Genomic DNA, 23,003 nt, shown 5'->3' on the forward strand with positions numbered 1-23,003 from the left:
ACAATAAAAATGCAACAAACATAATAAAATATGAACGTGAAGGGTAAAAAAAAAACCCACCTACAATCTGAGATATCTCATAGAGACCAAAGTAACTAATTAGATGACCATAGTAACTAATATATCATGCAGATTGCAACCATTGAAAGACTTAGTATAGTTGAAGACTTACGGTCATTAGAAAACATCACTGCACATCATAATGGCAGCTACACTTTACATCTTAAACATCTAGAACAATTATTTGGGAATGTCCGGCGGGCCAGATTGAAAAGCTCAACGGCAGGGGTCACCAACCTTTTTGAAACCAAGAGCTACTTCTTGGGTACTGATTAATGCGAAGGGCTACCATTTTGATACACACTTAAATAAATTGCCAGAAATATCCAATTTGCTCAATTTACCTTTAACTCTATGTTATTATTAATAATTACTGATATTTACACTTAATTGAACGGTTTAAAAGAGGAGAAAACACGAAAAAAAAAAGACAATTAAATTTTGAAACATAGTTTATCTTCAATTTCGAATCTTTAAAATTCTAAATTCAACCGAAAAAAAGAAGACAAAAACTTAAAAAAAATAATTCATGGAACATCATTAGTAATTTTTCCTGATTAAGATTAATTTTAGAATTTTGATGACATGTTTTAAATAGGTTAAAATCCAATCTACACTTTGTTAGAATATATAGAAAATTGGACCAAGCTATATTCCTAACAAAGACAAATCATTATTTCTTCTAGATTTTCCAGAACAAACATTTTAAAATAAATTCAAAAGACTTTGAAATAAGATTTAAATTTGATTCTACAGGTTTTCTAGATTTGCCAGAATAATTTTTTTGAATTTTAATCATAATAAGTTTAAAGAAATATTTCACAAATATTCTTCGTCGAAAAAACAGAAGCTAAAATGAAGAATTAAATTAAAATGTATTTATTATTATTTACAATAAAAAAAATACATTTACTTGAACATTGATTTAAAGGCCTACTGAAACCCACTACTACCGACCACGCAGTCTGATAGTTTATATATCAATGATGAAATCTTAACATTATAACACATGCCAATACGGCCGGGTTAACTTATAAAGTGACATTTTAAATTTGCCGCTAAACTTCCGGTTCGAAACGCCTCTGAGGATGACGTATGCGCGTGACGTAGACCGGCGAACACGGGTATGCCTTCCACATTGAAGCCAATACGAAAAAGCTCTGTTTTCATTTCATAATTCCACAGTATTCTGGACATCTGTGTTCGTGAATCTGTTTCAATCATGTTCATTGCATTATGGAGAAGGAAGCTGAGCAAGCAAAGAAGAAAGTTGTCGGTGCGAAATGGACGTATTTTTCGAACGTAGTCAGCCACAACAGTACACAGCCGGCGCTTCTTTGTTTACATTCCCGAAAGATGCAGTCAAGATGGAAGAACTCGGATAACATAGACTCTAACCAGGAGGACCCTTTGACTTCGTTACACAGACGCCTGTAGAGAACTGGGACAACACAGACTCTTACCAGGATTACTTTGATTTGGATGACAAAGACGCAGACGTGCTACTGTGAGTATGCAGCTTTGGCTTCTAAACATTTGATCGCTTGACCGTATGTGCGCAACTTTTTTTTCCGTATGTACGTAACTTTTTTAAAATATATAAGCTTTATGAACCTTGGGTTAGGTGAACGGTCTTTTGGGCTGAGTGATTGTGTGTGTTGATCAGGTGTTTGAATTGTATTGGCGTGTTCTATGGAGCTAGGAGCTAGCATAGGAGCTAGGAGCTAGCATAACAAACACGCAGGTGTTTTTATGCAGGATTAATTTGTGGCATATTAAATATAAGCCTGGTTGTGTTGTGGCTAATAGAGTATATATATGTCTTGTGTTTATTTACTGTTGTAGTCATTCCCAGCTGAATATCAGGTACCGTGAGTATGCAGCCTTGGCTGCTAAACATTTGATAGCTTGACCGTATGTGCGCGTCACGTACGTAACTTTTTAAAAATATATAAGCTTTATGAACCTTGGGTTAGGTGAACGGTCTTTTGGGCTGAGTGATTGTGTGTGTTGATCAGGTGTTTGAATTGTATTGGCGTGTTCTATGGAGCTAGGAGCTAGCAGAGGAGCTAGGAGCTAGCGTAACAAACACGCAGGTGTTTTTATGCAGGATTAATTTGTGGCATATTAAATATAAGCCTGGTTGTGTTGTGGCTAATAGAGTATATATATGTCTTGTGTTTATTTACTGTTGTAGTCATTCCCAGCTGAATATCAGGTCACCCCCGCCTCTCACAGCATCTTCCCTATCTGAATAGCTTCAACTCCCCACTAGTCCTTCACTTGCACTTTACTCATCCACAAATCTTTCATCCTCGCTCAAATTAATGGGGAAATTGTCGCTTTCTCGGTCCGAATCTCTCTCACTTCATGCGGCCATCATTGTAAACAATAGGGAACTTTGCGTATATGTTCAACTGACTACGTCACGCTACTTCCGGTAGGGGCAAGCCTTTTTTTTATCAGATACCAAAAGTTGCAATCTTTATCGTTGTTGTTCTATACTAAATCCTTTCAGCAAAAATATGGCAAAATCGCGAAATGATCAAGTATGACACATAGAATAGATCTGCTATCCCCGTTTAAATAAAAAAAAATCATTTCAGTAGGCCTTTAAATTGTCAGGAAAGAAGAGGAAGGAATTTAAAAGGTAAAAAGGTATATGTGTTTAAAAATCCTAAAATCATTTTTAAGGTTGTATTTTTTCTCTAAATTTGTCTTTCTGAAAGTTATAAGAAGCAAAGTAAAAAAAATTATGAATTTATTTAAACAAGTGATTTTCAAATTCTATTTGAGTTTTGTCTCTCTTAGAATTAAAAATGTCGGGCAAAGCGAGACCAGCTTGCTAGTAAATAAATAAAATTCAAAAAATAGAGGCAGCTCACTGGTAAGTGCTGCTATTTGAGCTATTTTTAGAACAGGCCAGCGGGCTACTCATCTGGTCCTTACGAGCTACCTTGTGCCCGCGGGCACCGCGTTGGTGACCCCTGCTCAACGGGCCGCATGCGGCCCCCGGGCCTTCATTTGCCCAGGTCTGGTCTAAACACATTGTGACTTTTTCGTCAGCTTTAAGCAAGCTACGTCACCCGTGTGCACCGGGAAAGACGCAGCCCGCCAACGAAATTGGATATTTCATCACAACATCCGGTTGTGGTGGGCGAATTTTATTTTCACGGCCGAATTTTCGGTGCATCACTTGTCAATAGTGCGCAAATAATAGGCTATATGTAATATATGAATATACAGTACAGGCCAAAAGTTTGGACACAACTTCTCATTCAATTTTTTATTTTCATGACTATTTACATTGTAGATTGTCACTGAAGGCATCAAAACTATGAATGAACACATGTGGAGTTATGTACTTAACAAAAAACGGTGAAATAACTGAAAACATGTTTTATATCCTAGTTTCTTCAAAATAGCCACCCTTTGCTCTGATTACTGCTTTGCACACTCTTGGCATTCTCTCGATAAGCTTCAAGAGGTAGCCACCTGAAATGGTTTTCACTTCACAGGTGTGCCTTATCAGGGTTGATTAGTGGAATTTATTGCTTAATCAATGGGGTTGGGACCATCAGTTGTGTTGTGAATGAGAAGGTTTGTCCAAACTTTTAGCCTGTACTGTATATTTTGATTCAGAAGAAATAGCGATAGTTGAAGGAACCGGAATGGACGCTGTGGCGTAATTGCTCATGGGTGAGTTGAAAAATAAAGCTAACGTAGATCCACGCTGAAGATAAGAACCCTCCCAAATATATTACCGGTACACTATATACATCCATTCATACATTATATTAGTTCAATTTATTTTCATGTAACAAAATGCTCATTTTTAAAGTGTGGCGACCATATCTATAGTGGTGTCTGTTATGCCCCACAATGTTATTTTCTAAGACACCTAGTGGTGGAAATCAGTTTTGCAGTTTGTGTTCTATTTTGACCTTCCTGTCTTGCCATAGTCAGCTTAGTGAGGGTGTGCTTCAGAGAGCAGTAGAGAACAGTTGAGAGCAGATGTCAAACAAACAGGACGTACTGCAGCCTTTAAGCTTTCTTTTCGACTTTGAAGACTTTGAAGGTCTAAACCTGTAAGTTTATGTGAATGTAACATGCATATGTACATTGTGACACATTATTTGTGCATTTTCAGTTTAAGACTGCTTTAGTAAGATATTTGTGCCCATTGTTGAAAGCTAATTACTGGCAGCATTTTGTTGGTTTGGATGCTACGTAAACATGTATGTTGTATATGGACGTATGCTGAATGTAAAATGTTTATGTGTTTTTGTTCACAGTTTTACAAAATATACGATTGATCCTTCACTAAAAAGACCTAAACTACACTAGACGCTTGGGACTCTTTTTCATCAAGGATTATATCATGTTAGCTATGTGCTAAGCTAACCAGCAAAAAGCAAGAGCAGAATAGTAAAAAGGTTTAACATTCAGTCTGCTTACAAAGGAAAGTGAGCCATTACAACTGCAGACCAGAAAGACATTCAACAACATATCATGGATGATCAAAACCCTAAACCTGAAGATCGAGGTGCACCTTCTGAACGCTCCAGTCGTACTAATCACTCTGGCAGCTCTAGTCATGGATCACACGGTTTGGCTGTCAGAGCAAGAGCCAGAGCCGAAGCTGCAAGAATCATGGCTACATTTGCGCAAAGACAAGCAGACATGCAAATCGAGCAGGCACGGATTGAAGCTGAACAATCAAAGAAAAAAGCGGAGATCGAAGCTGAACAAACAAAGAAAAAAGCGGAGATTGAAGCGGAACAGCAATGTAGAGCAGCTGAAGTACAAGCTAGCCTTGACGCGCTGAAGGTACGGACTGCTGCTGAAGCAGCATGCGCTGAGGCTGAAGTCTTGGAAGCCTATGAGGATGAAGTTGGAGAGCCTTCAAGGCAAAGTGTAACAGGTTTGGCTCCCTATTCTTCACAGCAACGCACTAGGGAATATGTGCAACAACATTCTGTGGATCATGGTCAGCAACAACTCCGACACCCAAAACAAAAAGCCGTTTATTCACCAGAGCGCCAGCAGTACATGGACAACGGTGATTCCGTCTTATCGCCAAAGCGCCAGCAATACATGGACAACGGTGATATGGAAATGCACGGTATGGATGTAAGCAGTTGTACAGAAAAAAGCAACTCTTTTCATTTCTTGCACAAATGGCAAGGGGAACGCCAGAGCAGACCCACCACCCACAGCCGACAACGGCCTGGAAGTCCTGTGGAATTCCCTCAAGAAAGATATTTCACCCAGCAACTTCACTTCGCACGCCCCCGAGACCAGCAGCCTAGCCACCAAGGTGCATTTAACTACATGCCCCCACGTGATCAATCAAACTTAGACAAATACCTCATTCGCAAAGAAATAATTAGCACTGGTCTCCTGATGTTTGATGATAGACCTGAGAACTACTGCGTATGGAAGGCTTCCTTTATCAATGCCATTGGCGGCTTGAACCTCACCTACAGCCAGGAGTTAGGTTTAATGTCCAAGTGGCTGGGACCAAAGTCTGCAGAGTTGGCCAAACGAATCCGTTCAGCCCACATCCATGAAGCTAAAGAAGGACTCTCAATGTTGTGGAAGAGGCTGGAGGAATGCTATGGGTCAGCTGAAATCATTGAAGATGCTATGTTGAAGAGGTTAGAGGAATTTCCAAGGATTGCAAATAAGGACAACCAAAAATTACAGGAACTAGGAGATCTATTGCTAGAGCTGGAAGCAGCAAGAAGAGATGGATTCCTACCTGGACTTTCTTACCTCAACACTCCCCGGGGAGTCACTCCTATAGCGCAGAAGCTCCCTATATACCTTCAGGAGAAGTGGATCTCATTTGGCTCGAAATATAAGGAAGACTTTCAAGTTCGATATCCTCCTTTTCACGTCTTTGTACAGTTTATTCAAGACCAAGCAAAGATACGAAATGACCCCAGCTTTTCTGAGCTTGGTGGTGGTTCAAACAGGACAGATAAACTACAGAAAGAAATCAAACAATCTGTGTTCACCAGGAAAACCGATGTGTCCAAAGCAGATGCAGGCAAGCAAAACAAGGAGGAGAAAAGGGTTGAAGATCCAGACAGAGTGTGTCCTTTACATAATAAGCCCCATCCCCTAAGAAAATGTTATGGCTTCCGCAACAAGAGGTTAGAGGAGCGGATAGCCTACCTCAAAGAGAACTGCAAATAAACTCTGAAGACCCGGAGTTGAAAGCTCACTTGCAGGACAAAGGCTGTACCTGGATATTCAATCCGCCACATTCCTCTCATATGGGAGGTGTGTGGGAAAGGATGATCGGCATTGCACGCCGCATTTTGGATGCTATGTTGCTTAAGGACAACTGTCGCCTCTCCCACGAGGTACTTGTGACACTCATGAGTGAAATCATGGCAATCATGAATGCAAGGCCTCTAGTTCCAGTATCGTCTGATCCTGACATGCCAGCAGTTCTCACGCCCGCAATGTTGCTTACTCAAAAGACTGATCCAGTATCTGCTCCTCTAGGGAACATGGATCTGAAAGATCTCTATAACAAGCAATGGAGGCAAGTTCAAAGTCTAGCCGAAACTTTCTGGAAACGTTGGAGACAAGAGTACTTGGCGACCCTTCAGCCACGCAGGAAGTGGAAGTCAGAAAGACCAAACTCGCAAGTAGGCGATGTGGTACTCCTCAAAGACACTCAAGTAAAGAGGAATGAGTGGCCCACCGGCATCATTGAGGAAACCTTCCCCAGCCGTGACGGAATGATTCGAAAATTGAATGTGAAGATCATCAAACAGGGTACCCCTAAGGTTTATTCCAGACACGTTTCAGAGGTCGTACTGCTCCTCAGTAAAAAGACATAGTGGTATCTTAAAATACCAGACGGGGAGTGTTATGCCCCACAATGTTATTTTCTAAGACACCTAGTGGTGGAAATCAGTTTTGCAGTTTGTGTTCTATTTTGACCTTCCTGTCTTGCCGTAGTCAGCTTAGTGAGGGTGTGTTTCAGAGAGCAGTAGAGAACAGTTGAGAGCAGATGTCAAATACAGGACGTACTGCAGCCTTTAAGCTTTCTTTTCGACTTTGAAGACTTTGAATGTCTAAACCTGTAAGTTTATGTGAATGTAACATGCATATGTATATTGTGACACATTATTTGTGCATTTTCAGTTTAAGACTGCTTTAGTAAGATATTTGTGCCCATTGTTGAAAGCTAATTACTGGCAGCATTTTGTTGGTTTGGATGCTACGTAAACATGTATGTTGTATATAGACGTATGCTGAATGTAAAATGTTTATGTGTTTTTGTTCACAGTTTTACAAAATATACGATTGATCCTTCACTAAAAAGACCTAAACTACACTAGACGCTTGGGACTTTTTTTTCATCAAGGATTATATCATGTTAGCTATCTGCTAAGCTAACCAGCAAAAAGCAAGAGCAGAATAGTGTCTTTTATTTTGTAGTAGTAGTAGCGACTTCCTTGTTCATTCATGGAATCCGTTGAACTACTTTTGTTTTCACCTTATGGAACTGTGCATGCAAGTGACGTCGAGGACACATTGGGGCCACATTGGGGCTTGTGCGCATTTATACTAGAGTATGATAAAAATCACATTTTATTTGCGGTGTAAACAGTCAGCTGGGGAAAAAAACAAGTTTTCGAAAAAATCCGATTTGGACCACTTTGACCTGCAGTCTTAAAGAGGTTCCTTGAAGAACGCCTCAGTTTACAGTAAATCAAAACTTTGGCTCAAGTGTTCTTTGTTTGCTAACAGAGTTAAAATGTCAATGCAAGGATTTTCAATACGTTCATAGTGGTGTAAGTTCCTTTTAACAACAGGTGCAGTTTAGATTATTTTTTTAGAAGTTTGCTGAAAAAAATTTTCCCCAAGTTTTTAAAGTGAACCCAGGGGCTAGTATGGTCATTTAACCCTTGTGTAATGTTCATATTGTTGTTACTCAGCCAGCGTTTGTGGGTCTGATGGACCCCTTGCATTTTCACAATCAAACACTTTTATGTTAAAATACTGAACAGATGTTTACCTTAACCCAATAAAACATCTGTTCAGTATTTTAACATAAAAGTGTTTGATTGTGAGGCATTAAAAGCCACAAAATGCAACGGGTCCATCAGACCCACAAACGCTGGCTGAGTAACAACAATATGAACGTTGCACGGAACCTTTCTTTGCCAGTTTCTGCATCCCACAGGGATTCTTCTTTTGTGTTTCTGCACCTGCGGTTCCCACACAAGGTTGCAACATTGTTTTTCAACACTGTCTGCTCTAATTTTCTCGCACATTTGACCCTCTGATGTTCTGTGTACCTACACTCTGTCCTCCTCCTGTCTAGGCCTGCTGTGTGTGTGTGTCTGTGTGTGTGGTACACAGAATATACATTTCCACACTTCTATTAGCCCCGGGTCCAGTGAACCCGGACATCTTACAGTGTTTCCCATAAACTGCCAAGATACCTGTGGCGGTGGGGGCGTGGCTATGGGCGTGTTCACCGTGACATCATCGAGTAATTTGCATAATTTACTACAATGATTTGATTTTCTCTAAAAAGGCTCAAAAAATGTATACTTACTAATTAATAACAGTTTTGTTTTAAACGTCCATCCATCCATCCATCCATTTTACAATATAATTACAACACTTTATGTACATATTTATATACAGATTTGAACAATAAGTTATTCACTGAAATATATTTATTAATTGTGGTTCTTGCAAAAAAATATATCTTATAAAATATAAAAGCTAAAATGTCTCAAAGCTCTGCCCCTTTAATTAGTGCATACTAAATAATTTAACTTTAGCCTACTACTACAACCATATTATTTACCAGCAACATAAAGTGAAACAGAAGCAGAGGTGTCCTGCCACAGTCAGTAACAAATAAACAGAAAACAGTAGTAGTGGTAGATAGACACAGAGCTTCATCAAACATCTGATCCACTGAACAAAGAGCTCCAAAAATCTTGAACTTTAGACTGCCATCAGTTTTACTCCCTACACTTAACCATGTGTTTCCTACTGCCTGCAGACTTTGCACCCTTTGTTATATACACATGTTGTGTTTGTAATATAAATACATTTAATAAAGTCAAATACAAATAAGGCAACAAGAGAAGTATCCTACACTTCTCTTTTGTAAAGTAAATCTGAACAGCCGATATGGGCATCTACATCAACTATATGATTTGCCTGAGAAGCTGGAGAGGACAAAAAAAAAAAAAGTTTTTATTTTTTTATTTGTGGCGGACGTAATTCTTTCATGGCGGGCCGCCACAAATAAATGAATGTGTGGGAAACCCTGTCTTATATGTAATACAAATGTGTAGGTGGGGGGTGTATGGTAATATGTATTCTGATATATGTTCTCCACAGAAAATGAGCCAAAGTCAGTGAGTCTCAGTTTGAAAAATTCATTAATTGTATCTTTTTTCTTTTAATAAAAAATGAAAACGGGTCAAACAGACCCGAACACCACACAAGGGTTAAACAGCCCTGCTCTACATAGACCAGAACGGAATCTATGTGGACATAAGAACATCAGTGTTTCTCAAATATAACTGCATTCATATGGGTGTGGAACTTGGTAGTATGACGTGAAGTGTGGCTGAGCTGACTTACTTGATTCACTAAATCCACCAGCCAACCGTGCGGCTCCTGAAACAGATAATTGTGCATTCATTGGCTTTGTTCCACAGTCACACACATACTGCACATACACACAGCTGTCGGACATCAATCTCACATGTGCGGCTCAGATATACAACGCACTGAATATGAACTCAGTGGCCCACCTTCCAACATTACATTAAATATTAAAATGCCCTCTCAAGGGTTTTTAAAATGTAGTTTGCCTATTGGCCAAATAAATCAAGCTTTTATGTACGGTTATTGCAGGACCAGTCAGTAGAGTGCAGTAGATGTTGCATTGGGATCCATAAAGTAGCTAACAGTCAATTTAGATTCCAAGGTAATAATTTCTTTAAAGGTGTCCTGTGAGTTCCAACTTACTTTCTGATAGGTGTTACTTGGAGAAACAGCAAACACATTGGCTTCGTCGCCAAAAACCTCAGCCCAGTTCCTCTGACAGGCCTTCATTCGGTTCTTAAAATGGTACTCGTTGTCAGGGTTGAAGGCCTGAACGCAACAAAGTAAAAAAACAAAACAATGCAAGTGTGGTTAGTTGTCAATAATGCGAGCAAGACCGAAGAAAAATAGTTTAAAAAGTCTCAGAAAGGCATACCATTGTCAAGACCCCCATGAGGTTGACAGGAACAGGGTCCTGCTTGACCCGCTCTGCCACCAGCTCGACCAGCAACATGAGCATGTTGTAGATGCCCTCGTGGATCTCCGTGCTCCATTTGTGCACGGCGCTGCTGGTCAGCAACTGGATAAAAAAATATACATTTACTTTTAGAATTGCGGTATTAAATCAATGAAGATGCAAAATCGACGGCTTACCTTTTTAAAGGCCTCTGGCATGCAGCGGTCCACAAACCTCTTGCAGTTCTCGTCTGCGTCTGCAAGGCCTGGCGGAAAAGTTGAAATGGTCCCAGAATAGTCAAAAATCCTCCACAACATTTTTTTGTAAGCTTAAAAAATACTGCCGTCCGTTTAGTGGTCGACAGAGAATTATCATTCTGGCATTACGATGGCGGTTAGGAATGGAAAGAGAACAAAATGCTATAAATTATTTGGACGCAAAAAGTATTTCAAATGGATGCGGATTCACTGAGTGTGTGCTACTTTTTCTTTCTAAAGGAGGTTCAGTTCCATAAAAAGTAAAAAAAAAACAACAACAAAAAAACATTGGCATTCACAGATGTGGCTGTGGGCAAATTCCTAGTACATTTAAAAAAATAAAAATAATAAAAATAAAAAAATAATATATATATATATATATATATATATATTATTTATATATATATATATATATATATATATATATATATATATATATATATATATATATATATATATATATATATATATATATATATATATATATATATATATATATATATATATATATATTAGGGCTGTCAAAAATAAGGAGTAAACGCATGTAATTAATCCTAATTAATCCTAAAAATGATCACATTAATCATGCATAGTTTAGGATTAAAGTAACAAGTAACTATAATTAATGACTTTTTAGAAGTCATTTTCCGAAGCCAGCCTGTCACGCAGCATCGTGAAGCAGTTGGCATGTTGATGTTCCTGGCTAAAATCTTTGTGTGTAAGTCCTATAATAATGTTTACCTATAAAACACAATTGTTAAAATCTATTATTTTCATGTTGCTGCTCACCTTTAAACATGTCTTCTTAAACCAGGGCACTTTTTCACATTTTGTTCTTTTGTGTTTTTGTTAGCTGAAGAATTGAGCATAGCTAAATGTTTTTTTAAAGAAGATTACATATTATATTTGACATTTTTTTATATTATTTTCAAGGCTTTTTCTTTTTTCTTATCTTAAAACACCTCTTAAATTGGGATCTTATTCTGCACAACCGACTTTTCCTACTTGTTGGTACTTGTTTTTGTGTATTTGGGGATCCTTAATCAGTCTACAAAAATGGAAAAACTAAGCATGGTGAAGCTATTTAGTTACCTCAACAAATAGTTCCATAAATGGGTTACTTTTTGGGCCAAACTATATGAGGACATGAGTTTTGATCCATATCGCCCAGCCTTACACTTGTGTTACTGCCAGCGCTAGCACAGTTTAGGGATGTTCTCTGTGTTGCAGGAGGACTTATGATGGCATTGTGTTTATACAGTATATATGAGGGCACATGTGCACCTTGTTCAATTGTTAGAAATGAAATTGTGATATTTAAGACATTTCATATTGCTCCAAAATGTTTGTTTGTGCTACAAAAAAAATTGTGTGCTTTTTTTTCTTTTTCATTTAGTAGCACCATAGTGAAAAAGCCAAGCATACAGCACTGCTAGAGTAAAACAAGGTCAATTGTGGTAGATATAGCCTCCTGAGAAGCAGTGTCTTCCACAATGGACATTTATTTAGGTCTTTTTCTTTTGCCAGTTACACACTTTGGAAAGAAATTGGCCAAACGTCCACTGCAGCGGACGCTTTCACATCAGCCTACCTCTGAGTATCACCTGTGTCTAATTAACGCACCGTTTTCTTTGCTTTTTGAGTAAATTAACATTCAAGATATAATTGGAGCATTTGCAGCAGGGGTTCATTCGCCTTTTGGACCTCAGGGCCTAACTTTTCCACTACAGGTTGGCCCGGGTCCCACTCAAATAACACTGAATTAGTAATCTTACTCTTGATTTTATTGTATTTAATAATTGTAGCTAACCTTCTTCCAGTTTAACAGGATACCACTTGTCAAATGCGATGAAGCCATGTGTTAATCACAAAGAATATTACAAAGGCTTAGGTCAGACTGATTACAAAAAAAAACTCCACTAAAAATACTGCAAAAGAAGGAACTCATAAAAACAGATTTACATACGATTACACAGTGCTAAAATTACTATTAATAATAAATACCGTATTTTCCGGACCATAGGGCGCACCGGGTTATAAGGCACACTGCCGATGAATGGCCTATTTTCGATTTTTTTTTCATATATAAGGCGCACCAGATTATAAGGCGCATTAAAGGAGTCACATTATTTTTTATAAATGTAAAACACTTCCTTGTGGTCTACATCAGTGGTCCCCAACCTTTTTGTAGCTGGGGACCGGTCAACGCTTGAAAATTTGTCCCACGGACCGGGGGGGGGGGGTATTTTTTTGCTTGGCACTCAGCATCAAGGGTTGGAATTGGGGGTTAAATCACCAAAAATGATTCCCGGGCGCGGCTACGCTGCTGCCCACTGCTCCCCTCACCTCCCAGGGGGTGATCAAGGGGATGGGTCAAATGCAGAGGACAAATTTCACCACACCTAGTGTGTGTGTGACAATCATTGGTACTTTAACTTTAACTTTTTTTTTTTTTTAATTAAGAAATACAATCATGTGTGCTGACAGACTGTATCCCTGCAGACTGTATTGATATATAATGTATATATTGTGTTTTTATGTTGATTTCATAAAAAAAAAAAAAAAAAAAAAAAAAAAAAAAAATTTTTATTTTTTTATTTTATTTCTTGCGGCCCGGTGGTTGGGGACCACTGATCTACATAACATGTAATGGTGGTTCTTTGGTCAAAATGTCACATAGATTTATGTTTTACAGATCATCTTCAAGCTGCTTTCTGACAGTCGCTTCCGGATGCGCCGTTTGGTGGTCAGTCTTATTTACGTGGCTTACCTTTCGACAGCCTCTTCTCCTCGTCAAGTTCCTTGGGTGAATAATTACCAAAATCGTACTAAAACATTTTGATAGATTTTTGAGCACTGTGTGTGATGTTCTATATTTTCAATGGAACATATAAAATGTTGGTGTCGTTTACTTGAGTCATATTGCCATCACAGTGCAGTCTACACGTATCTCATGTTTGACTGCCATCTACTGGTCACACTTATCATTACACCATGTACCAAATAAAATTGCTTCGAGGTCGGTAAGCAAAACCAGAATTATTCCATACATTAGGCGCACCGGGTTATAAGGCGCACTGTCGAGTTTTGAGAAAAAAAAATTATAAGTGCGCCTTATAGTCCGTAAAATACGGTAATATTAATACTATACCGTTAATAAAATTAAAGTACAAACAAAAAAAAAAGTTCACTACTTTAGTCATAATTTTTGCGCTTAAAACATTTCTTTATGACTTTATTAAGCTCCAGATTTCTTCTGTTTGATATTGTCTAAGTGAAGTACTGCTGCGACCCATACGGACCACAGCTGAGAAACATATAATTTGGCCGGTGTGTAGAAACACAATGACTTGCAGTATGTCATCGTCTTTGTTGAATTCAAATGCAGGTTATGCGGAGTCACACTATTCACAAAGCTACCACAAATAGCGCCGTGCCGCCCACACACCCAGCATGTCAGAATCAGGGTTAACCGTTCTAGATCTCAACTGGAGCGCAGCCATGCTTTCATTTATTTTCGTACCGTGGCGGGCGAGGCAAGTGGAGGCGATGAGGCATTTTCCCAGTGACTCCTCCCTCTTGTAGGGGATGGACCAGTGGTCGGTGAACACTCGGCTCTCCAGCTCGTACAGGTTGGTGGTGGGGAACTCCATGCTGCCCCCGGAGCAGTTGCCGTTCTCATCGTTGCTCCTCTGCAACGACAATGAGAAATCGACGCATTAGCATGCCGTATGGACTGCGTGGGCTGAGGTGTTGTGTACGCGTGTGCTTCAAATAGGTTATGTGGTGAAGTTATTTTGAAAAGGAGGGAAACATAACACATTTCACTTCAGCAAAAGGCAAAGTGTTTGTTGTTGCACTCAAAACAGGAAGAACCATTTGAATGACATAATAATAATCCTTATCGTGGCTCCCTTCGGAGGAGACTTTAACACCAGCGTAGGGGGAAATGTGCATATTTCAAAAGAGGTCTATAATTTACAACTGTCTGTGAGGTCGTGAGTGTGTACAGGCCTGAGTCCTGACTGGTGATTGGATGAGCACAAGGAAAGGAAGTAAAAAGGGAGAGGGAGAGACATCTGCAGGAGAGAGACGTATTGAGTGTGCAATCCCCACGGTAAGATGACCATGAATATATAAAACGATATTGATATCGGGGGTGTAAAATAAAAATTGATTTTCAAATGATTCGCTATTCTTATTTGTAACGTTCTTTAATCGATTAAAACTAGGGCTGCAACAACTAATCGATTAAATCGATTAAAATTGATTATTAAAATACTTGCCCATTAATTTAGTCATCCATTCGTTGGATCTATGCTATGCGCAATTTTTTTTTTAAAATAAAAATGTTTTTTTTCTTTTTTTAATAAACCTTTATTTATAAACTGCAACATTTACAAGCAGCTGAGAAACAATAATCAAAATAAGTATGGTGCCAGTATGCTGTTTTTTTCAATAAAATACTGGATAGGATAGAAATGTATTTTGTCTCTTTTATCCGATCATTAATCGAAGTAATAATCGACAGATTAATCAGTTATCAAATTAATCGTTAGTTGCAGCCCTAATTAAAACGAATGTTTGTTTTTTTTTTATTCTGAGTTGTCCAGCCACTCAGACAAATCATATTGGGGTGGCGTAGCTCGGTTGGTAGAGTGGCCGTGCCAGCAACTTGAGGGTTCCAGGTTCGATCCCCGCTTCTGCCATCCTAGTCACTGCCGTTGTGTCCTTGGGCAAGACACTTTACCCACCTGCTCCCAGTGCCACCCACACTGGTTTAAATGTAACTTAAATATTGGGTTACACTACATAAAGCGCTTTGAGTCACTAGAGAAAAGCACTATATAAATATAAGTCACTTCACTTCACATATTGTTAATGTAAATGCCCAAATCAGCTGTACAGATTTACTTTAGAAAAGAGAAGTGCGGGATACTGCCTTGATTGTATTTGACTTTATTAAATGTTTGGGGAGAATTATATCAAACAAAACCGGTTTTCTTTTAGGTAATATAGAAATGATCACAACTGTTTTATCTATTCTATGGAGGAATGTAGTTAATGGAGAATCGAATAGTTACCCCCAAGAATCAAATCGAATCGAATCGTTTGGTGCCCAAAGATTCACAGCCCTCATTGAGAGATCATTTTTTATCATATTATAAATTTCATACCCCGGCCCAGTCATACCAAAGACTATAAAAATGGGAGCCATTACCTCCCTGCTTGGCACTCAGCATCAAGGGTTGGAATTGGGGGTTAAATCACCAAAAATGTTTCCTGGGTGCGGCCACCGCTGCTGCCCACTGCTCCCCTCACCTCCCAGGGGGTGATCAAGGGTGATGGGTCGACTGCAGAGAATAATTTCGCCACACCTAGTGTGTGTGTGACAATCATTGGTACTTTAATAGTTGACATACTTTATTTCTGTATGTTCAGTTTTACAGTGCTTCAAAGTACAGTGAAGGCTCAGAAATGAAACTCAACTGAAGTCCTTATTGAGACCGAACGTTAGCAGGAGCAGACTTTTTTTGTTAAAAGAATAATTTGTGAATAAAAATGTATGTTTCCAAAATTATTTTCATTTGATAATTTTTTGTACTGCCACAAATTCAAACTGCACTGTGTTTTTTTTTTTAAATATTTGAGAAACTTTACTGACAAGTTTTCCACAATTTGGGTCGCCACTAACAGTATGGTGGGTCCTGCAGCCAACCCACCGTTTATATTTAAAGACCAGTGTTTCCCACACATTCATTTATTTGTGGCGGCCCGCCACGAAAGAATTACGTCCGCCACAAATAAATTAAAAACTTTTTTTTTTTTTTTTTGTCCTGTCCAGCTTCTCAGGCAAATCATATAGTTGATGTAGATGCACATATAGGCTGTTCAGATTTACTTTACAAAAGAGAAGTGTAGGATACTTCTCTTGTTGCCTTATTTGTATTTGACCACTACTGTTTTCTGTTTATTTGTTACTGACTGTGGCAGGACACCTCTGCCTCTGTTTCACTTTATGTTGCTGGTAAATAATATGGTTGTAGTAGTAGGCTAAAGTTAAATTATTTAGTATGCACTAATTAAAGGGGCAGAGCTTTAAGAGACATTTTAGCTTTTATATTTTATAAGATATATTTTTTGTAAGAACCACAATTAATAAATATATTTCAGTGAATAACTTATTCTTCAAATCTGTATATAAATATGTACATAAAGTGTTGTAATTATATTGTAAAATGGATGGATGGATGGATGGATGGATGGACGTTTAAAACAAAACTGTTATTATTAATTAGTAAGTATACATGTTTTGAGTCTTTTTAGAGAAAATCATATCAGTGTAGTAAATTATGCAAATTACTCGATGATGTCATGGTGACCACGCCCATAGCCACGCCGCCACCGCCACAGATATCTTGGCAGTTTATGGGAAACACTGAAGACATTTTAAATTGCTAATTCTACAAGTTCTTACCACTAATTAATGATAATGACTAGGGATGTATTGATAGACGGTATTAAAGTTAAAGTACCGATGATTGTCACACACACACTAGGTGTGGTGAAATGTGTCCTCTGCATTCGACCCATACCCTTGATCACCCCCTGGGAGGTGAGGGGAGCAGTGAGCAGCAGCGGTGGCTGCGCTCGGGAATCCTTTTTGGTGATTTAACCCCCAATTCCAACCCTTGATGCTGAGTGCCAAGCAGGGAGGTAATGGTTCCCATTTTTATAGTCTTTGGTATGACTCAGCCAGGGTTTGAACTCACAACCTACCGACACTCTAACCACTAGGCCACTGAGTAGGTTAAAGATAATCACGGTAAAATTCCCGGCAGTTAATATCACTGTTTTAAATTAAAATGATCAAAGAACCAATTATTGATAACTGCCGTTTGATAAACTCACGGACTGACTGGCCCTAGCTTAAATGATCACATGAAAACAAGAGACATAAATGTCTTTCCCAATTAAGAAAAGACATAACCCAATCGAAACTAATATTAACACATTACTGTCTCAGCAACAAATATTTTCAATTGTGCACATTGAACCTACAAGCTGTGCTCTCTTAGTAAAGAACGATCATCCAATGTTTAGATAAATACAAGACATTGGCAATTTTACGATGCGTTCAAGGACCACTGAACAGAGTAAGACACCACAACTTCCGCCAGAAATAATAAATAATAGTAATTTATATTATTTTTTTATGCACTTTTTCTTTAAATAAATCTTAAATTGCTACAGTACAAACCAATATTTAAAACAATAAAAGCTTAGCCATTAAAACTAAGACTAAAACAATATCAGTAAACAATAAGAAAAATAAAATAGTGGGTTTTCTAACAGTTGCTAACACTTGGTCAGAGTTCAATGATATAATAAGTACTTTTTCAGCACAGTCAATTATTACCGCGATAGTTTTGGTTACGATAACCGTGACATAAAATGTTCATATCGTTACATCACTAAAAATGAACGATGGTCATGAAACCTAATCAGAAATAATACATTTAAAGAAAATAGTGAATAGCTCATTAATGACCAATTAGGCGGTATAGACTACTGCAACGCACTTCTTGTCGGGATCCCCAGCAAGAACATCCGGAAGCTGCAATACATACAGAATAGTGCTGCTAGGATCCTGATGAGAGTGCGGAAATACGACCATATCACACCAATTCTCAAATCCCTTCACTGGCTTCCTGTTCCACTCAGGATTGAATACAAAGTCTCCCTACTAACCCACCAGTGCCTCCATGGAAATGCCCCCCCTCTACCTCAAAGAACTACTCACCCCCAAATCCTCCACACGACACCACCGCTCCGGACAGGCTAACCTCCTCCAATCCAATCCAATCCAATCCACTTTATTTATATAGCACATTTACACAACAAGAATGTTTCCAAAGTGCTGCACAGCCATGTTAAAAACAATATTAAAAACAATATTAAAAACTATATTAAAAACAATATTAAAAACAATATTATGCTACACCAATGACTGAATAAAAACAAAGAATAAATGAATAGAAAACCAATACAGAGACAATATAAAAAATAAATATGATTAAAAACGATTTTAAAGGGTGAAACCAATTAAAACAGTAAAATAGACATCAAAATTTATAACCCTAACCCTAACCACACAGGACAACAGAGGACAGAAGACCACACAACTCACGTAGTGTTAAAAGCCAAAGAATAAAAGTGGGTCTTTAGACGAGACTTAAAACACTCCACTGTGGGAGCAGTTTGAACATGGAGGGGCAGAGTGTTCCAGAGTTTAGGGCCGACCACAGAGAAGGCCCTGTCTCCCCTGGTTTTAAGTCTCGTCCTGGGCACCACGAGCTGGAGCTGGCTCTCGGACCTCAGAGCGCGCGCAGGAGTGTAAATTTGGATGAGGTCCGAGATATACTGAGGTGCCAGTCCATGTAAAGCTTTAAAAACAAACAGCAAGGATTTAAAATCAATTCTAAAATGAACAGGGAGCCAGTGCAAACTCCGAAGAATTGGGGTTATATGCTCACGTTTCCTGGCCCCTGTTAAAAGTCGTGCTGCCGCGTTCTGGACTAACTGCAACCGGGAGAGAGTTTTTTGGCTAATGCCAGCATAAAGTGCATTGCAGTAGTCTAGGCGACTTGAAATAAAAGCATGCACGACTTGTTCAAAAAGGTTAAAAGATAAAAATGGTTTTACCTTTGCTAAAAGACGAAGATGATAAAAACACGATTTTAAAACGCCATTGACTTGTTTGTCAAATTTAAAATCGCTGTCTATAGTGACGCCAAGGCTGGTGACTCCAACCTCCGAGGACAAAGCTACGAACTATGGGAGACCGGGCTTTCTGCTCCGCCGCTCACAGTCTGTGGAACGCTCTCCCTGACCACCTGAGGGCACCACAGACTGTGGATGCTTTTAAAAAAGGCTTAAAAACCCTTCTTTTAAAAAAAGCCTTTTTATAGATACATGCATACTAGTTCTAGCTATTAGGCTGTTCTAGTTTTTACTTGTATTTATTTATTTTATTATCTTTTTATTATTATTATTTCTTTTTTTAAATACACTGTAGCCCAGGGGTGGGCAATTAATTTTTACCGGGGGCCGCATGAGCAACCCGAGCACTGCTTGAGGGCCACATCCACAATATTTCAATTAAATTTTGGTCAATATTATTTTTGATATATACCGTAAGATAAATAATAATAATAATAATTAATAATAATAGTAATACTTCAACATAGTGTGTGTAACAGCATTCCATGACTAATATAAATAAATTAACATTAATAATAAATGACAGAAAAATAAGCACACATATGACTGAGGAGTCATAGTGTAACTTTGTGTGGTGTTTGAGTTGTCCGACTTTTTGTGTGGCCATAAACGCACCAGTGGCTTAGTGCTATGCGTGTTGGTGACAGATGACAAGTTGGTTTTGGCCTGGTTTGTACGGCAGAAAATGACTAGTTTTTCCAGATAGAAGTGTTTTATTCATGTTTTTGGTGTGGTTATGTCCGAATATAAACAGTTTTGCTCAATAAAGTGATGGATATAATTCCTGTCCTCGAAGCAGCTCGATAGACGTTACAATAATTGAACGGTGTTCAATTGAACGGTGTTGACGAACACCGTTAGGGCCGCTTGTTGTCACTGTCACTCAAAGTTGCATTGCAAAATTACATAGAATAAATATGTTTATTTTGTTTAGAATTCAGATGGGATTTGATTTGGTGCGCGGCATATACTTGCTGCGCGCAGCGGACGCTTGAGCAGTGCGCAATTGCGCAGGCGCGCACCTTAGAGGGAACGTTGCTTGGCAGTCCATGTCTTGTTGGAAACACGCCATTCCTCATCAACTTTTCTCTTTTTAGCGTCTCGGGTGTAAAGCGTGCATCACTTGTCGCTGCATGTGCACCTTCACTCGCAGGTTACACGCGGACACACGCCCATAAATAATACTTTTCAAAATAAAAGCAGCACAGTTGTATTGCGCGCACGACATAGATGTTTTTTCAACTTTATTTTGTAATTTGCGATTGCAGCTGTTCACATTCGCTCACAATCACGCACACGCATACGTCCACACGGAAGTAATACAAATAACGATTTTCAAAACAAAAGCAGCACCGTTGTATTGCACACTCGACATAGATACTTTTTAAAATTTATTTTGTAATTTATAATTGGCCTCACGCGGGCCGGACAGGGACGCACAAAGGGCCGGATGTGGCCCGCGGGCCGCAGAATGCCCAAGTCTGCTGTAGCCCTTTGAGGTTGTTTGCTCAATGTAAAGGGCTTTTTACAAATAAAATCTATTATTATTATTATTATTACAGAATCATGTGTGAATGCATCCTCAGTTTTGAGCGTAAACAGTGCTCTAATGGTTGAGTTTGATAACTATCTGTGACGGCGTGGCCATTATAAATGGGAGAACAGGAAGCAGAAGAGAAGCTAATAGAGAGGGATCATATTTCATTGCTTCCATGTGTATTTAAAATGACACATACAATACTGTAGATGGGCGAGAGGATATCAATAAAGACTGGTTGACAGAATAACTTAATATACTTACATGGACACTTAATAAGGCACCATTGCCAAATGTACAAATGCATACACTCACTTCAACCACAAAGATAAACACATGGAAACTGCATCATCAGAAGTAAACACGCATGCATGTTGACAAAGAGGTTTTAGGGTCTCTAAGGTAGCGCCGCTGTTACTATGCACCCGCTGACTTCCCCTAGGACCCCTTGCAGAACTCTGCAACGTGTTTGCCAGAGACACTGCGGGGCTATATTTAGGAGGATGACACCGGGCGGCATGTATCAGGAGCACAAACTGGAAGCGGACTCGGGGAAGAAAATAGATGGAACATTTTGTCATTACTTCACGTTCCTGCCAACTATTGTTTACACTCATGCTGCAGGGCCACTTCATTGTGGAGTGGAACCTGATTATGTCGACGTCAACATTCGGTATATGGTGTACCGCTTTCGTCTACGTCAGGGGTGTCGAACTTATTTTAGCTTAAGGGCAGCATGAAGGAAAATCTATTCCCACGCGGGTCAGACTGGTAAAATCATGGCCGAAAAACTTAAAAATAAAGACAACTTCAGATTCTTTTCTTTGTCTTACTTTGGCCAAAAATAGAACATTCTGAAAATGTACATAATACAAATAATCCTCTTGGCAAAACACTTGGTGTAAGTTGAAAACGCTGAGGAAAAAATTGGTGCAGTTTCAAAAACACCATGAAGAACACAATGAACTTAGGCAAGGCAAGGCAAGGCAACTTTATTTGTATAGCGCTTTTCATACACAAGGCAGACTCAAAGTGCTTCACAGACAACAAAGTGAAATGAAAGAAAATAAAAGCAAAATTAAAATGCAGACAATACTTAGACTTTGTCTCAGTGTATTTACAAAGCCATTGAAGCACTCCCTGTTTAGCATTGTAACGTTGGCAGTTTATTAAAAATGTTTTGAAAAAGCAACCGATGGTTTCCACAAACTGCCGCATTGGTGAAATCCGCATACTGCCACAACACATTCATTTATCATCATTCAAATATTACAATTATAATTACACAAGGCGTCAGCTATCAAAACGACACCACAGCTTTGTGATGTGGCTTTTGTGAACAGAGTCTGCCGGGACTTAAGACCTCGTTTTAATTCTTCCACCTTCCGTAGCCTTTGTTCCGTGGCCATATTCTTGTCTTTGTGTTTCTTAGACGTTTCATAGTGCCTTCTTAGATTATATTCTGTCATTACAGCCACACTTTGTCCAAACAGAAGACACACAGGTTTACCTTTTACCTCCGTGAACATGTACTCTGCCTCACTACTGTCTAGTTACACAAAATGTATATACAAACACAAAATGACTTTTCTATTCTATTCATTTATATATTTTTTACATTATACACACCAGAAGAAAGATTTGTCTTGTCAAATTATAGCACAAAATATGTCATATGAAAACTGAATAATATAAATATGCACAAATTGAAAACAACTAGGCGTGTAACGCTACTGTAGATACCGCACTATTGCGGTTTTTAAGTCTTTACAATAATGTCGTGACGTGTGACGGCATCAAACAAATTAAAGTGTGTAGATTTTTCTGGCGATTTAGCGTGGGCCGGGTCTGAAAATAAACTGGATCTCCCAGATTCCTCTGCGCAGCGCGGGGCCAACAAGGTGTGTGTGTGTGTGTGTGGGGGGGGGGGGGGGGGGGCGTGGAACGCCATAAGCAGGAAGTGGAGTGTGTTCGTAGTCGATGAGGATTGTTTTTTGGGACATTTCCTGAAAAAAATCGTCAAAATCTATCAATGACTGTTTGAGACACAAACAAGCCCAGGCGAAAACATAACCTCTTTGGC

The 23,003-nt window shown here is 38.8% G+C and overlaps 2 protein-coding genes across 4 annotated transcripts in view; one reads left to right on the forward strand and one right to left on the reverse strand.

Moving 5' to 3' along the window:
• Window positions 1-23,003, reverse strand: part of usp24 (ubiquitin specific peptidase 24) — a 119,769-nt gene that overhangs the window by 77,799 nt on the left and 18,967 nt on the right. For 2 of the 3 annotated variants that reach the window (XM_062038943.1, XM_062038944.1), the window contains exons 2-6: window positions 14,123-14,291; window positions 10,540-10,607; window positions 10,322-10,465; window positions 10,090-10,215; window positions 9,700-9,735 (exon numbers count right to left, since the gene is read on the reverse strand). In XM_062038943.1, coding sequence (XP_061894927.1) covers window positions 9,700-9,735; window positions 10,090-10,215; window positions 10,322-10,465; window positions 10,540-10,607; window positions 14,123-14,291 — 543 coding nt within the window. Of the gene's footprint in view, window positions 1-5,838; window positions 6,011-9,699; window positions 9,736-10,089; window positions 10,216-10,321; window positions 10,466-10,539; window positions 10,608-14,122; window positions 14,292-23,003 lie in introns of those variants that run through there. The other variant, XM_062038945.1, reaches the window with a different exon arrangement.
• Window positions 3,987-6,519, forward strand: LOC133644453 (uncharacterized). The gene is made up of 2 exons (XM_062038946.1): window positions 3,987-4,148; window positions 4,356-6,519. Exon 2 carries the CDS (start codon window positions 4,573-4,575, stop codon window positions 6,262-6,264), a length of 1,692 nt encoding a protein of 563 aa, XP_061894930.1. The 5' UTR covers window positions 3,987-4,148; window positions 4,356-4,572; the 3' UTR covers window positions 6,265-6,519.

Source organism: Entelurus aequoreus, linkage group LG27 (assembly GCF_033978785.1).
Source record: "Entelurus aequoreus isolate RoL-2023_Sb linkage group LG27, RoL_Eaeq_v1.1, whole genome shotgun sequence".
NCBI lineage: Eukaryota > Metazoa > Chordata > Actinopteri > Syngnathiformes > Syngnathidae > Entelurus > Entelurus aequoreus.

Excerpts from the sequence above, each read along its gene's own strand:
- LOC133644453 (XM_062038946.1), top strand. The coding sequence starts at position 4,573 with ATGGATGATCAAAACCCTAAACCTGAAGATCGAGGTGCACCTTCTGAA.